Below are 14,872 nucleotides of genomic sequence, written 5' to 3'. Positions count from 1 at the left end.
ATCTAGATTGGAAGAGTAAGGGTATGTTCACACAGCAGCCTCCATTACGGCTGAAATCACGGAGCTGTTTTCAGGAGAAAACAGCTCCGGAATTTCAGACGTAATGGCATGTTGCAGGCGTTTTTCACTGCATCCATTACGGACGTAATTGGAGCTGTTTTTCTATGGTGCCAATGGAAAACGGCTCCAATTACGTCCCAAGAAGTGACAGGCACTTCTATGACGCGGGCATCTTTTTTACGCGGCGCGTAACAAAAATGACCGTCGGCACAGAACATCGTAAAGCCCATTCAAATGAATTGGCAGATGTTTGCCGGCGCATTGGAGCCGTATTTTCGGACGTAATTCGAGGTTAAAACGCCCGAATTACGTCCGTAAATAGGATGTGTGAACCCAGCCTAATAGAAGAACAATTTACTTTTAAATTGGCACATGGCTAAAACTTGAAAATGGGCCTGGTCAGGAAGGGGGGTAAAGCCTCTGGTCAGGAAGTGGTTAAAGAGTTAAAAAATAAATAAATAAAAATATATCAATTTGGTATTGCCGTAATTGTATAGACTTGTAGAAGAAGGTTAACATGTCGGCTTTACTGCACGGTGAATGCCATAAAACCAACCAAAACCCCCAAAACAATGCCGGAAACAATGTTTCTTTCCCATTTCACCCAACAAATAATTTTTTTTACTGTTTCCTATTACATTATATGGTACATTAAATAGTGCCATAAAATACTCTTGCAAAAAAAGAGCTCATAAAAAAAAAGTTATGGCTTTTGAAAGGTAGAAAGGAAAAAACATAAATGAAAATCCAAAAATTGGCTGCGTCTACAAAGGGGTATATAGCTTGGAAAATGTAAGAAAATTATGTCATAGCTTTAGAAGCTTATGATAAACTAATTGACATCATTTGAGTTAATTGAAATTTTACATAGGGCAGTATTTTAAGGCCTACCTTCAAGGCCTACTTGAATCTTTGTTGCCATCATGGGAAAATCAAAAGAAATTAGCTAAAAATAATTGTCTGGTACATTCGGAGGAGCAATTTCCAAAAGCCTAAAGTTATCACGTTTATCTGTTCAAACGATAGTATGCAAGTTTAAACACCATGGGACCACGCGGCCATCATACAGTTTAGGAAGCAGACGCGTTTTTGTCTCCGAGAGATGAATGGTTAATTGCTGCAGGAGGGACTGGTGCACTTCGCAAAATACATGTCATTATGAGGAAGGAAAATTATGTGTAGATATTAAAGCAACATCTCAAGACATCAGCCAGGAAGCTTGGGCGCAAAGGGGTCTTTCAAATGAACAATGACCCAAATATACCGTACTTCCAAAGTTGGGCCAAAATGGCTTAAGGAGGTTAACGTGAAGGTAATGGAGTCGCTATCACAAAGCCCTGACCTCAATCCCATAGAAAATGTATGGGCAGCAGTGAAAAAGCATGTGCGAACAAGGAGGCCTACAAACCCGACTCAGTTACACCAGTTCAAGTCAGGAGTAATGGGCCAAAATTCCAGCAACTTATTGTGAGAAGCTTGTGGTAGGCGACCGAAAACATTTGACCCAAGTTATACAATTTGGAGGCAATGATATCAAATACTAACCACGTGGATGTGAACCTCTGAGCCGCTGGGAACGTGATGAAAACCTGAAATAAATCGTTGTCTCTAGTATTATTCTGACATTTCACATTCTTGAAATATAGTAGTGACTATACTGAACCAGTAAATGGTGCCAAAACCTACAACTCATCCCCCAAAAAAAGCCCTCGTACGGCTATGTCGACGATAAAATTTTATGGCTTTAGGAGGCATGCAGGAAAAAATAAAAATGAAAAAACAATGGGAACCCCATCAATTCCAAGAAAGGGGGTGTCTGGTTTTTAGTTCTTGATGGTGGTGAAAGTTAATACAAGTTATGAAAATAGTGTTCACATGAATGAACGATGGCAGACACAACGTTGGTGATTCTTTGGACACAAACCGGCTACATTTTTTAAACTGACGGGACGGATTTCCGTTATTCTGATGTGAAGTTTATCTCCGGGACCACTATATCGCTGTCAGAACGAGAGATGTACCAAGTGTAAGCCCAGATTGATGATCAATACATCGACCTTTGGCTCATTATTCCTGTTATCAACACGTCTATTACATATATATGTTTTAGCTGTAATATGCTGTGTTCCAGAACTGGATGGTCATGTATTGCTCATGCTTTTTCAGTAATAACTTTATCTCTGGAGGGAACAGATATATAACTAAGAGCAGTGGGGGTGGGGAATTTCGAGAGAAGCGCAGACAGACTCCACATTCCTTTGTTCTACATTGTCTGCGAGTCAGTGACAAGGCACCCAGGATTCATGAGGATCACCCCTCCAGACACAAACAAACCTGAGCCATGGTGACTGAATCTTTCACCTGCTTTCTCATTAACCTAAGGTGTGTTTTTATTGTTTCCTGTTGTTGTATTATATGTTATAATCATTATACAGTTTGTGTTAAGTAAAAATCTCGGGAACAAATATATTTCCCATATGTGGTAAAATAAAAAAAACCTTCAGGTCAGGTGTTTTGTATATTTTTTGGTTTGATTGGCGCTGTCCCTAGACAATACAAAGTTAAAGATGTTATGCTAGAAACCATAACTATTCACTCTGAAAACAAATTTTTCTGCTACTCTCAATACCAGTGTTAAAAGGAAAAACACATTCAGATGGGCCATTAATGTGAAGATCCCACGGGTCGACCCCACCAATGGCGCTCCAGTAAGCTCCTTTAATGTTTACGTAGACACAGTGACTCATTAATAATCTGTTGATCGGTAGGGTTCGTGGGGTTACACAATGTCTAATTGTCTGTCATACCAAAAATGTGCAATCCCAAGGGTATGTTCACATGGGTTATTTTCGGCCGTTTTTCGGCTGTAAACATACCGAAAAACGGCTGAAGAATCGGAAGCAGAGCGCCTCCAAACATCTGCCCATTGATTTCAATAGGAAAAATGGCGTTCTGTTCCGACGGGGCATTTTTTACGTGGCCGTTTTAAAAAAACGGCGCGTAAAAAAACGGCCGCAAAAAAAAGTGCATTTCACTTCTTGAGCTGTTTTTTTGTCGCTGTTTTTGATTGACTCCATAGAAAGACAGCTCCAAAAACAGCCGTAGAAAACGCGAGTTGCTAAAAAAACGGCTGAAAATCAGGAGCTGTTTTTGCTTGATAACAGCTCCATATTTTCAGAAGTTTTTTGCTAAGCTTGTGAACATACCAGTGGAGTACTACAGGGCTCGCAGCGGTTGCAATTGTGACCGGGCCCGCGGCCCCCACACTACATCAATAGAAAGTTACTATAGTAACTGGGGCCGCGGGCCCCTCTTCCTATAGTAACTGACAGTACTTACCCGCCTGGTTCTGGAGAGCAGCGGAGGTCCTGACGTCACAGCGCTATGCACCGCGCACAACATCCCGACCCTGGATAGAGTCAGGACCTCCACTGCGGCTAAAGAGTAGGGTAAGATTAATATCCCTGTCTGCTGAAGCTGATAGGTCGGGGTCCGACTCCCGGGACCCCGCCAATCAGCTTGTTTGAAGGGACGGCAGCGCTCGTACGACCGCTACTTCCCCTTCTTTCCAGTCACTTGCTCGCACTGTGAATCCGTGTGGGCGACTCACAGTGTGAGCAAGTGAGGGAAATGAAGGGGAAGCAGCTCTCGTACGAGCGCTGTGGCCCCTTCAAAACAGATGATTGGCAGGGTCCTGGGAGTCGGACCCCGACCCATCAGCTATGGATGGCCTATCCTATACAGGGTCCAACAGACAGTATCACACATGGGCCCTGTATCTAAGCCTACCACATGTGTTACTAATTGTTTTTTTTGTGTTTGTGTTTTTTTACAGGTTGTGTCGTCGGACTACGTCGGATTCGAGGACTACTTCGATGATGGCGTTTTTTATTATCAATAAAATGCTTAATGAGGGTTGTGTGGGTTTTTTTTATTTCAATAAAATATTTTTTCTACGTCTTTGTGTTTTTTTTAAACTTTATTACTTAGTAATGACCGCTGACTGATTGACAGCGTCCATTACTAACCCCCATCATTACCCTGGTACCCCCGCCACCAGGGGAGCCGGGTACGCCCCAGTACTTGACCATCTGTAGTGATGGTCAGATACTGGGGCGGCTGCGGGCTGGTATTATTTGGCTGGGAAAGGCCAGAAACAGCGCCCCCCCCCCCCCCCGGTAATGCTAGCCTGCTGCTGCTTTAATGTATCTTCCTGGTTATGAAAAACCCACGTCATTTAAAAAAAATAAAAATTATAAAAATAATTGGAAAGAACAATGTGGGGTCCCCCAATTTTCATAACCAGCCAGATACAACACAGCAGCAGCCTAGCATTACCAGGGTGGGAAGGGCCACTGTTTTTGGCCTTCCCCAACCTAATACTACCAGCCTGCGGCCGCCCCAGTGCCCTAACATCACAACAGATAGTCGGGTACTGGTTCGTACATGGCTCTTCCCAGTACCCCTGGTGGGAACCAGGGTAATAATGGGGGTTAGTGTTATCCTCTGCACGGCATAACATTAAGCCCCGCCTTAGTAATGGAAGCTGTCAATCAGCCAGCAGCTATTACTGTGGTAATAATAAAGTTTAAAAAAATACAAGGACATAGAAAAAATATTTTATTGAAGTAAAAAATAAAACACAACCCTCATTAACTATTTTATTGAGAATAAAAAAAACGCTGTCATTGAAGTAGTCCTCGAATCCGACGTAGTCCAACGATCGAACCTGTAAAATAACACTAACACACAAAAATAATTAGTAACATATAAAGAAGCAAAATTATTATTCTTCTTACCTTTCCTGGGTCCAGCGCTGCGAGCTGGGCCCTATATCTAATCCTATCATGTGTGATACTGTCTGCGGAGCCGTGTATCTAATCCAATCATGTGTGATACTGTCTGCTGAGCCACTGTATCTAATCCTATCCATAGTTTATAGGGTCGTAGTGCTATAGATATGCTGTCTCCTATACACACACACACATTTTCATGGGGGGGGACATATGTATTGGGGCTATTTCCCCTGACGTTTTAAGACCTTAGAGACGCCCCCGGCTGCCCTTCTGCATTGTTGGGTCACTTAGGAGACTCGGCAATGCAACTGAAAGCGGCGGGCTGTCGGCCATGATAAGTTTGCGGGGGTGGGGGCCCAATAAGAACTTTTGCTTCTGGGCCCATGAGCCTTTAGCTACGCCCCTGGAACATACCCTAATAGATATCTTGACAACGGTTGCTAAACATTAGCAATCACCTAGATTTAGATTTCTCCACACCTACAGAACCAAATGGCCACAATGTAGTTTGTACATGTCAAGCCGACTGAACCTGAATTGCGGTAGACATTGTAAGACAGTCAGACTGCCCATACATTGTGTAACGGCTGCCACGCCGTTCCCCGCCGTCCCCACGGCCTCTGCTCTGGTTCCGGTGCCCTCCCTCACCAGCTGCTCATCCTGAGCTCCACTTACCCGGTCCGGACGCTCTGCTGGCCCTGGACGGCGTCAGGGGAGTGCATCCATTACCTCCTTCAGCGGTCGGCATCCTCGATGTGCGGCTCCAGTCACTAGAGGGCGCCCGCGCTGACTCGTCCTGCCTTCAAGGGCCAGCGCGCACCTTAATTCCCAAGAACTTCCTATTTAAGGTTCCTCCTCCCTTCCATCCCTGCTTGTTGAACCAAGTTCCCCGTGAGTTCCCTGTGCCCTAGTTCCCTGTTTCTGTTCCTTCTGCCTTTGTCTGGATTTCCCGTTACTGACCTCTGCTTGAACTTGACTATACTTGTCTGCCACCTGTCTTGACCTATTGCTGCCATACCCATTACGCCTGCCTTAACCTATTGCTGCCATACCCGTTACGACGTCTGCTGCCTGTCCTGACTTCTGCCTATCCATCCGACTGCCTCTACCCGCTGTGCCAAGCGTTGCCTGGGTTACAAGCACCATCTCCCAGACGACACCGAGGATCCACGAACAACCGGTGAGAACCGTTATACATTGTCAGTTCCTGCTGAAATATCGAATGATATTCATTTGGACATTGAAGAATAGATTTGCAAGGTTCCAGATTGGCAACAAATTGGACCAATTCACATCTTTGAAGCCCAATGGGGAAAATAATGTTAGCTATTCGCTCATCTCCAGGAGATAATTGTAAGGGTATGCTAACACGGCCTATTTTTGTCCGTTTTTCGGGCCGTAAACGCCCACAAAATCGGAAGCAGAACGGCTCCAAACATCTGCCCATTGATTTCAATGGGAAAAACAGCGTTCTTAAAAACGGTCGCATAAAAAAATGGCCGCGAAAAAGAAGTGCAGGTCACTTCTTGGGACGTTTTTGGAGCCGTTTTTCATAGACTCCAAAAACTGCCGTAAAAAAACGCAGCGAAAATCGCGAGTAGCTTAAAGAACGTCTGAAAATCAGGAGCTGTATTCCCTTGAAAACAGCTCCATGTTTTCAGAAGTTTTTGAGTTTGTGTGTGAACATACCCTGAGAGTAAAGACATGACGTGCATTCTTTTAACCTTTGGAACTATGTATCCAGCACTGGCTCACAAACTGTAACACCCAGCGCCTGTTCTGCAGCTTTCAGCTTATGGTGCAAGGTCACACACAATAACCGCTGAGCAGATTATTACAGAAACAAACTGTTGTGTTAGGTTTTCTTACAGTTTCTCGACAGTCCCTGTACGAAGATGATCTGCAGTAAATTATTACAACTGTCATTAAAATTAACCTGACGTCATTTTGGGTAAGGCTGGGTTCACACGACCTATTTTCAGACGTAAACGAGGCGTATTATGCCTCGTTTTACATCTGAAAATAGGGCTACAATACGTCGGCAAACATCTGCCCATTCATTTGAATGGGTTTGCCGACGTACTGTGCAGACGACCTGTTATTTACGCGTCGTCGTTTGACAGCTGTCAAACGACGACGCGTAAAAATACAGCCTCGTCAAAAGAAGTGCAGGACACTTCTTTGGACGTTTTTGGAGCTGCTTTCTCATAGACTCCAATGAAAACAGCTCCAAAAACTGACGTAAAAAACGCCGCAAAAACGGCGCGAAAAACGCTGCGAAAAATGCGAGTTGGTCAAAAAACGTCTGAAAAGCAGGGTCTGTTTTCCCTTGAAAACAGCTCTGGATTTTCAGACGTTTTTGGTCACTACGTGTGCACATACCCTTATCATCATGGCTGACTCCTGCAGGACAAAAGTATTGGGACACCTACACATTACACCTATAGGAGATTTTATGATATCCTATTATAAATCCATAGGCATTAATATGGAGTCCCCCCCCCCCCCCACAGACCTTTGCATCTACAACAGCTTCCATACTTCTGGGAAGGCTTTCCACAAGAGTTTAGAGTGTGTCTGTGGCAATTTTGTCCATTCATCCAGAAGAGCATTTTTGAGGTCAGTCACTGATGTTGGATTAGAGGGCCTGGCTCGCAGTCTCCATTCTAGTTCATCCCAAAGGTGTTTGATGGGGTTGAGGTCAGTTCTCTGTGCAGGCCAGTCAAGTTCAACATCAAACTCCCCCAACCTTGTCTTTATGGACCTTGCTGTGTGCACTGGGGAACAGTCATGCTGGAACAGAAAAGGGCCTTCCCCAAACTGTTTCCACAAAGTTGGAAGCATACAGCTGTCAAAAATGGCTTGGCATGCTGAAGTATTAAGATTTCCCTTCACTGGAACTAAGGAGCCTAGGCCAATCCCTGAAAAACAACCCCATAGCATTATCCCTCTTCCACCAATCTTTAGAGTTGGCACAATGCAGTCAGGGTCAGGCAGGTAACGTTCTACTGGTATTTGCCAAACCCAGACTCATCCGTCAGACTGCCAGATAGAGAAGCGTATTTCATTACTCCACAGAACAAGTTTCCACTACACCAGAGTCCAGTGGCGGCGTGCTTTGTACCACTCCATTCAACGCTTGGCATTGTGCTTGGTGATGTAAGACTTGCATGCAAATGCTCGGCCATGGTAACCCATGCCATGGAGCTCCCAGTCCACAGTTTTTGTGCTGATGCCAGAAGAGGTTTACAAGTTATTGAGTCAGCAGAGCGTTGGCGCCTTTTATGCACTATGGGCCTTAGCACTTGGTGACCCCGCTCTGTAACGTAATGTGGTCTGCCACTTCGTGGCTGAGTTGCTGTGGTTCCTAAACGCTTCCACTTTGCAATAATACCACTCACAGTTAGGCCGGATTTAAATGAGCATGTGCGTTTTGCACGCGCAAAAAACGCTGCGTTTTGCGAGCGCAAAAGGTCCATAACAGCTCCATGTGTCAGCAGCGTATGATGCGTTGCTGCGTGATTTTCGCGCAGCCTCCATCATTATGACACTCTGTTTGTATGTTTGTAAACAGAAGAGCACGTGGTGCTTTTCTGTTTTCATTCATAGTTTTTACTGCTGTTGGGTGTGCTGCTCGTGATTTTCACGCACCCATAGAATAGTCAGCAACACAATTCCATACAGTTAAAAAAAAATACACTCGTTTGGCATACATTGGGTTAATTGGGCCCTAAGGATATGTTTGGCGTATGTGCTGGGAGCTATACTTTGTGTTTCAATCCCTCATCCTTTTCAAGATCTCTGCTTTATGTCAGTGAATGGTAACATAATTGTTTATATACAGAGGCTGGAAACCTGACCTGTTACTTTTAGGCCTTATTTACACGAGCGTTGCGCATCTCAGACGTGAAAAACTGCAGTTTTTCACGTCCGAGGTGCATCCGTGCTCTGCGGGACGCAATGTCACGCATCCCTCATAGTTGAGAGTCTACGGAGGGATGCGTGAAGTGTGAAAAAATAGGACGTCCTATTTTCTCACGGACCCTTAACACGGTCTGTTGAAACAACGGCCGTCACACGGAGGTTTAACACGCTCGTGTAAATAAGGCCTTAAGGACATGATCAGGGCAGTAGGACATGATCAGGACAGGCTTTCAGCCTCTGGATGAAAACAAAAATGCTTCCTTTCACTGGTAGCAAACAAATATATTGCAAATGATTAGGGATTGAAACACAAAATAAAGTTGCAAAACTTTTCATTACATAAAACAGGAAAACTTTAACAGCTAGCCAAGTTTGGCACCAGTGGCATATCCTCAGAGCAGAAGTTTGGCACCAGTGGTATATCGTCAGAGCGGAAGTTTAGCACCAGGGGAATATGGGCAGAGCGGAAGTTTAGCACCAGGGGCATATGGGCAGAGCGGAAGTTTAGCACCAGGGGCATATGGGCAGAGCGGAAGTTTAGCACCAGGGGCATATGGGCAGAGCGGAAGTTTAGCACCAGGGGCATATGGGCAGAGCGGAAGTTTAGCACCAGTGGCATATTGGGCAGAGCGGAAGTTTAGCACCAGGGGCATATGGGCAGAGTGGAAGTTTAGCACCAGGGGCATATGGGCAGAGTGGAAGTTTAGCACCAGTGGCATATGGGCAGAGCGGAAGTTTAGCACCAGTTGCATATGAGCAGAGCGGAAGTTTATCACCAGTGGCATATGGGCAGAGCGGAAGTTTATCACCAGTGGCATATGGGCAGAGCGGAAGTTTAGCACCAGTGGCATATGGGCAGAGCGGAAGTTTAGCACCAGTGGCATATGGGCAGAGCGGAAGTTTAGCACCAGGGGCATATGGGCAGAGCGGAAGTTTAGCACCAGGGGCATATGGGCAGAGCGGAAGTTTAGCACCAGTTGCATATGAGCAGAGCGGAAGTTTATCACCAGTGGCATATGGGCAGAGCGGAAGTTTAGCACCAGTGGCATATGGGCAGAGCGGAAGTTTAGCACCAGTGGCATATGGGCAGAGCGGAAGTTTAGCACCAGTGGCATACGGGCAGAGCGGAAGTTTAGCACCAGGGGCATATGGGCAGAGCGGAAGTTTAGCACCAGTGGCATATGGGCAGAGCGGAAGTTTAGCACCAGGGGCATATGGGCAGAGCAGAAGTTTAGCACCAGGGGCATATGGGCAGAGCAGAAGTTTAGCATCAGGGGCATATCTAATAAGCCTCCACCAATTATTAAAAAATTTTTTGTCAGAAAAAGGTTGGTGACTATAGCTTGGCACTCTTGGTGCACATTATTCATCCGTGTTTTCTGCCCCTTGGCCTTGTATGTTCAGTAGCGTGTGCGATAATCTTCATCAGGCGTGTGCACCCTACACCAGCGAGCTACGCCAGTATTAGTAAATGTGCCTGAGAGATCCTCACACTGCAGTTTACATACACACATATGTATGTAAATGTATCTTAGAACTAGAGATATGTGGGATGAAGTAGTGATCATGGGGGATTCTGGATTTCCTGTCACTAGTTCCATCGAGTAACACGACAGTCTCTCCCCAGTCTGAAATGGCTGATAGCAGGGAACAGTAGAGTGCATGCCAGAGCAAAGTAAATGTAGATAATATAGTCTGCAGGATTAGTCCCTTTACATTGAGCGCTGACAGGTGCAGCAGCCTTTAGTGTCACCTTTCCCCCTGTAAGAGCAGATGGCAGCAGCACAGGAAGCAGGCAGTAGATGCACCTTGCTGTACCTTGCACTGAGGAATCCCTCCCTCGCATTCCTGGCGCCGGCTCCTCCCTCCGCCTCACACGCCTCCATGTCGGCAGCGATTGTCCGTGGTGCAGCCTGAGAATATGGGAGGGAATTGTTATTCATTGTGAGGAGGGCTGGAGATGGGTGTCTGGCAGCGCAGCGAGAGGCTGTCCTGTGCCCTTCAGCTGTGAGAGAGGAGGAGGACCAGGACGAGCAGGTGGAACTGACTGGGGCTAAGGTGTGGAGCTGAGAGCGGGACATCATGACTGAGCGCCGGGCTGTGTGAGGGGACAGCAGGATGGCCAGGGAGCTGAGCCAGGAAGAGGTGCTGGATTTCTTGTGCCAAGGTGGAGGGAAGGTGGCCAATTCCTCGCTACTGGCTCACTTCAAGCTCTTCCTCAGGGACCCACGGGCGCCCGCAGAGCAGCTCCTCAAGCGCCGGGAGAGGTTCAAGCGCTACGTGAACTCCGTGGCTGTGGTGAAGCCGGAGGGAGCTGTCAAGTACGTGGTGCTCAGGAGCCGCTACCGCGATCTGCTGGGTGAGGACTTGTCTCAACCACCGGCTCCTGGAAAGCCTGACAATCGGGAGGACGATCAGGTTGTGCCCGCCGTGCCTCATGGAGCTCAGGTACGTGATGGCCGTGGCATCCACAGCAATGGATGTGCCCACCAAGGTGAATCTGCGCCAGCTCTTTACCATGACCAGCAGGGGGTAGTTCTTATCACAGATGTTCCTCATGGGGCTCTGGAGGGGCAGACTTGGGCTTCCCCCAAGGATCGTTCTTTTCATGAACTTAAATGTCACCAACCATCTCAGTGGACTTCATCAGCTCAGAACCGTGATTCTACTTCATCACCAGCCAGCAATACCTCCTCACCCCAATGTAACACCTATGCCCCACATAGAAGTCCATCCATGGAGTACAAGAAGTCCAGTCCACCAGTCATCAGAGCTTCAGACAAGTTCTACCCTGAACAGCCCATGAATACTGACCTGTCCTCCTCCAACACCTCCTCACCTTGTAACAAGAGTAAGTCCTCTTCAGACCAGCCATACCACAACCAGTCCTCTCCTGCTACAAGTCTTGACATTCCTGAGATTCCCCCCCAGGTTCCTTCTGGACACTGCAAAGTCCCACCTGGAGGGCAGAAGAAAACGGAATCTGCTAATCCTGCTTTTGTAAATGCGACCAGCAGGGATCGGGAGGGACCAAACCATGGAAGTCGTGCCCGTACTGAGCTGCAGTCCTCACATTTCCACGTCAATGGTACTTTTCCTCCAGAGGAGCACAAAGACTATTCTGACCCCATACAAGAACAGCAAATGCCTACTTTGTATAATGAGCTGCCAGCTTCACCTCCGTCCTCCAGGTACATGGATTCCCCACACCCTTCCCCCTCCCTGCGGTTCCCACATGGATCCGGCATCACTCCTCGGCTGGAAGATTATCAGCCAGCAAGTCGCAGCCCCTCTCCGCCACTACCTCTCTACGATATACATGACCTGTGGATGTCTCAGATGCCAGTCTTTAAGAGCATCAGATGCCAGCTCTCCTTGCAGGACTTGGAGGACTTTGTTGATCAGGAAAGCTGTGGAAGTGAAGGTAGTGACAGTGGTGAAGGGGCTGACTGTGACACCGAGCCCAATGTTGATGACGACCCTTCCAGTGACTCAAATAATGACCAATATGTACATGATATGGAACAGAAATGCCAGAATAGTAGATGTCCACCTAGTAGAAAGTTCCTTGGCATCCGGGAGCAGTACGATAAATTACAAAGCGCAGACCCCGTGAATGTGATAGACACTTTAGCCACATGTGGAGTCGAATCTGCTGGATCTTTGCCGACCATTGAGTACAGTAAATCTCCATATACCACCAAATCTTTCCTCACTGACCAAGCTCCGATCTTGTTTGAACTGGCAGGGAACCCACCAAGGCACAAGATGAGTTCTCGTATGCAGGAATTAATGTCCTCCTCAGATGATGAACTCATTGAAAGGGATTATAAGAAGAGGAGGCGTCCATCACGAGCTAAAAAACCATCCAACTTAGCGTTGGTGCCTCCACAGCCAGATGTAGACTTGCTTCTAACCGTGAAGCCTGTGACCTCTAACCATTTTATTACGTACGATATCGCAGACCAAAAATCTCAACATGCACAATATGAATTCAAAGTGAATATGGATTTTGTCCTTAAAAAGACTTTTAACTATAAATCTTCCACTGTTTTACCCTTGGATTCAATGGAACACGACTGGATTGTTAAATCGGCTACAGGGTCTTGGCTTCAGGTGTATGGGTTGTTCATGAAGGACCCAAGTTTAGCTTTACGGAAAGATTTCATCTCCGGCTTTACAGCGTTTCACTGGTTTGCCAAACACGGCGCTACGGACATGTTCTACAAGTTTGTGGCTGGTGCCAAAAAGGCCGGGATTCTACTGGATGCGAATGTCAAATCCAATGGGGGTTATACTCCGTTACACATAGCTGCTATCCATGGACATCATAAAGTAGCGGTGATGTTGATAGAAAAACTCAATGTTAACGTGAAGTTGAGGGACAATAGCGGGAAAAGAGCATGGCAATACCTGGGCTGCAACACATCTGGGGAAGTTTGGCAGCTTTTAGGGGCACCTAAGGGGAAAACGATTTTTGCATCTCGTGCCTTAAATATAACGAACACCGTAAGCACACACGTCAAATCCAGTCAGATAAATAGAAAGACTTCCTTAGCGGCTTTCCTGAAGCCGCAACATCAGAAATGGAAAGCAAACAATCACCCGGCTTTGAGGGAAAGAGAAATCTACAGTGACTAAGACTCATGTTAACTTTAAACTTTTCTTCCTTGTTTGTAAGACTGAGCTTCCACTTGATTGGTGGACCTGTTGTCTATATACGGTACAAGAATCCACCTTCTAGTCTGCACCATGTATCCTATATACCAAGTAGTTTCCGCTAGAAAGTCTCTCTAGTGCCACCTATAGGTGACTAACCTGTATGTACCAGTGACGTGTTGCATGCCTATAGGCTTGACTTCTCTTTTTTGTGGTCTGATTCGCAGTGCTCTGTCACCAGTTTTTATAACTCCTACCCAATCTAATAGGCGATTTAATGTAGATAACAGGTTGTTTTTTTTGTTTGTTTTTTTTTAAAAATATGTTTATTTTTGACCAAGTTATGATCGTTTTTAGTTTAATGCCCAACTGGGCGTTTCTTTTTTACTTTTCACCAAGTGGGCGTTGTAAAGAAAAGTATAGGACGCTGACCAATCGGCGTCATACACTTCTCCATTCATGCCCAGCTTGTTTCGCAGCACAGCGTGATCTCGCGAGACCGACATCGCCTCCAGCCTTGCCAAGATGTTTATCCGAATTGTTGGTCAGCGTCATACACTTCTCTTTACAACACCCACTTGGTGAAAAGTAAAAAAAACACCCAGTTGGGCATTAAGGACAAATTGACATGAAATTAAAAATGATCATAACTTGGTCAAAAATAAACGTTTTTTTAAAAAAAAAACTTATGTACATTAAATCAATCGCCTATTAGATTGGGTAGGATATAGGGCAGTTATGAATTGGTGATGGAGCCTCTTTAAGGTGCCATAGACTGGGTACTAGGACCTTGCCACCTATCCTACAATAAAATCCTCAATATATTAAAGTGGCCATCGTCTGTATCGAACAAAACCTATATCATGAACATAGGCACAAAATGTGCAGTTAATGAAAAAAAAAAATCTATATATATATATATAAAATGGTTATTTTTTTTTTTATTTTTTTTTCAAGAGCTGGATGCCTTTTTGTTCTTGATACAAGTTTTGTTTCTAGAAACTTGAGAGTTGTAGGATCCCAACTTCTGGAGTGGCAGACCCTTATCATGGGCATTAGATGCTTAGATCCAGTCGTCGTTGTTGGTAGGATCTACCATAGACATTAGGTGTTTAGAAAAACCTGCCAAAATAGCTGGATTTCTAAGCCAATCTGGAATGTCGATGACCACTTACAGGTTGTTATGAATACAGTGGATGCCTTATCTGTGTGTAGATGACAGATCCATTCATTTTTACTTAAAGGGGTACTCCGATCATAGACCTTTATTGTTTATTTGTAGGATGTTTTATTGTTTTGGATCACCCCTGCAAGAAATTCAAGGTTGACCCTGGGACTTCTGCTGTAGATTTGCAGTTTCATCTGTCGTTCATGGGGTTAATCTACACGTGGCTACACGCTGCGGTTTTCGCATCAAAACGTGATATTTCCCT

The 14,872-nt window shown here is 45.7% G+C and overlaps 1 protein-coding gene across 1 annotated transcript; it reads left to right on the top strand.

Moving 5' to 3' along the window:
• The first annotated feature begins 10,671 nt into the window (after positions 1–10,671).
• Positions 10,672–13,840, top strand: SOWAHB (sosondowah ankyrin repeat domain family member B). The gene has a single exon (XM_075861634.1). The coding sequence runs from the start codon at positions 10,899–10,901 to the stop codon at positions 13,419–13,421; it is 2,523 nt and encodes an 840-aa protein (XP_075717749.1). The 5' UTR covers positions 10,672–10,898; the 3' UTR covers positions 13,422–13,840.
• The last annotated feature ends 1,032 nt before the right edge of the window (positions 13,841–14,872 follow it).

This window comes from Rhinoderma darwinii, chromosome 1 (genome assembly GCF_050947455.1).
Source record: "Rhinoderma darwinii isolate aRhiDar2 chromosome 1, aRhiDar2.hap1, whole genome shotgun sequence".
NCBI classification, from domain to species: domain Eukaryota; kingdom Metazoa; phylum Chordata; class Amphibia; order Anura; family Rhinodermatidae; genus Rhinoderma; species Rhinoderma darwinii.
This window is presented reverse-complemented; position numbering and strand designations above follow the sequence as displayed.

Excerpts from the sequence above, each read along its gene's own strand:
- SOWAHB (XM_075861634.1), top strand. The coding sequence starts at position 10,899 with ATGGCCAGGGAGCTGAGCCAGGAAGAGGTGCTGGATTTCTTGTGCCAA.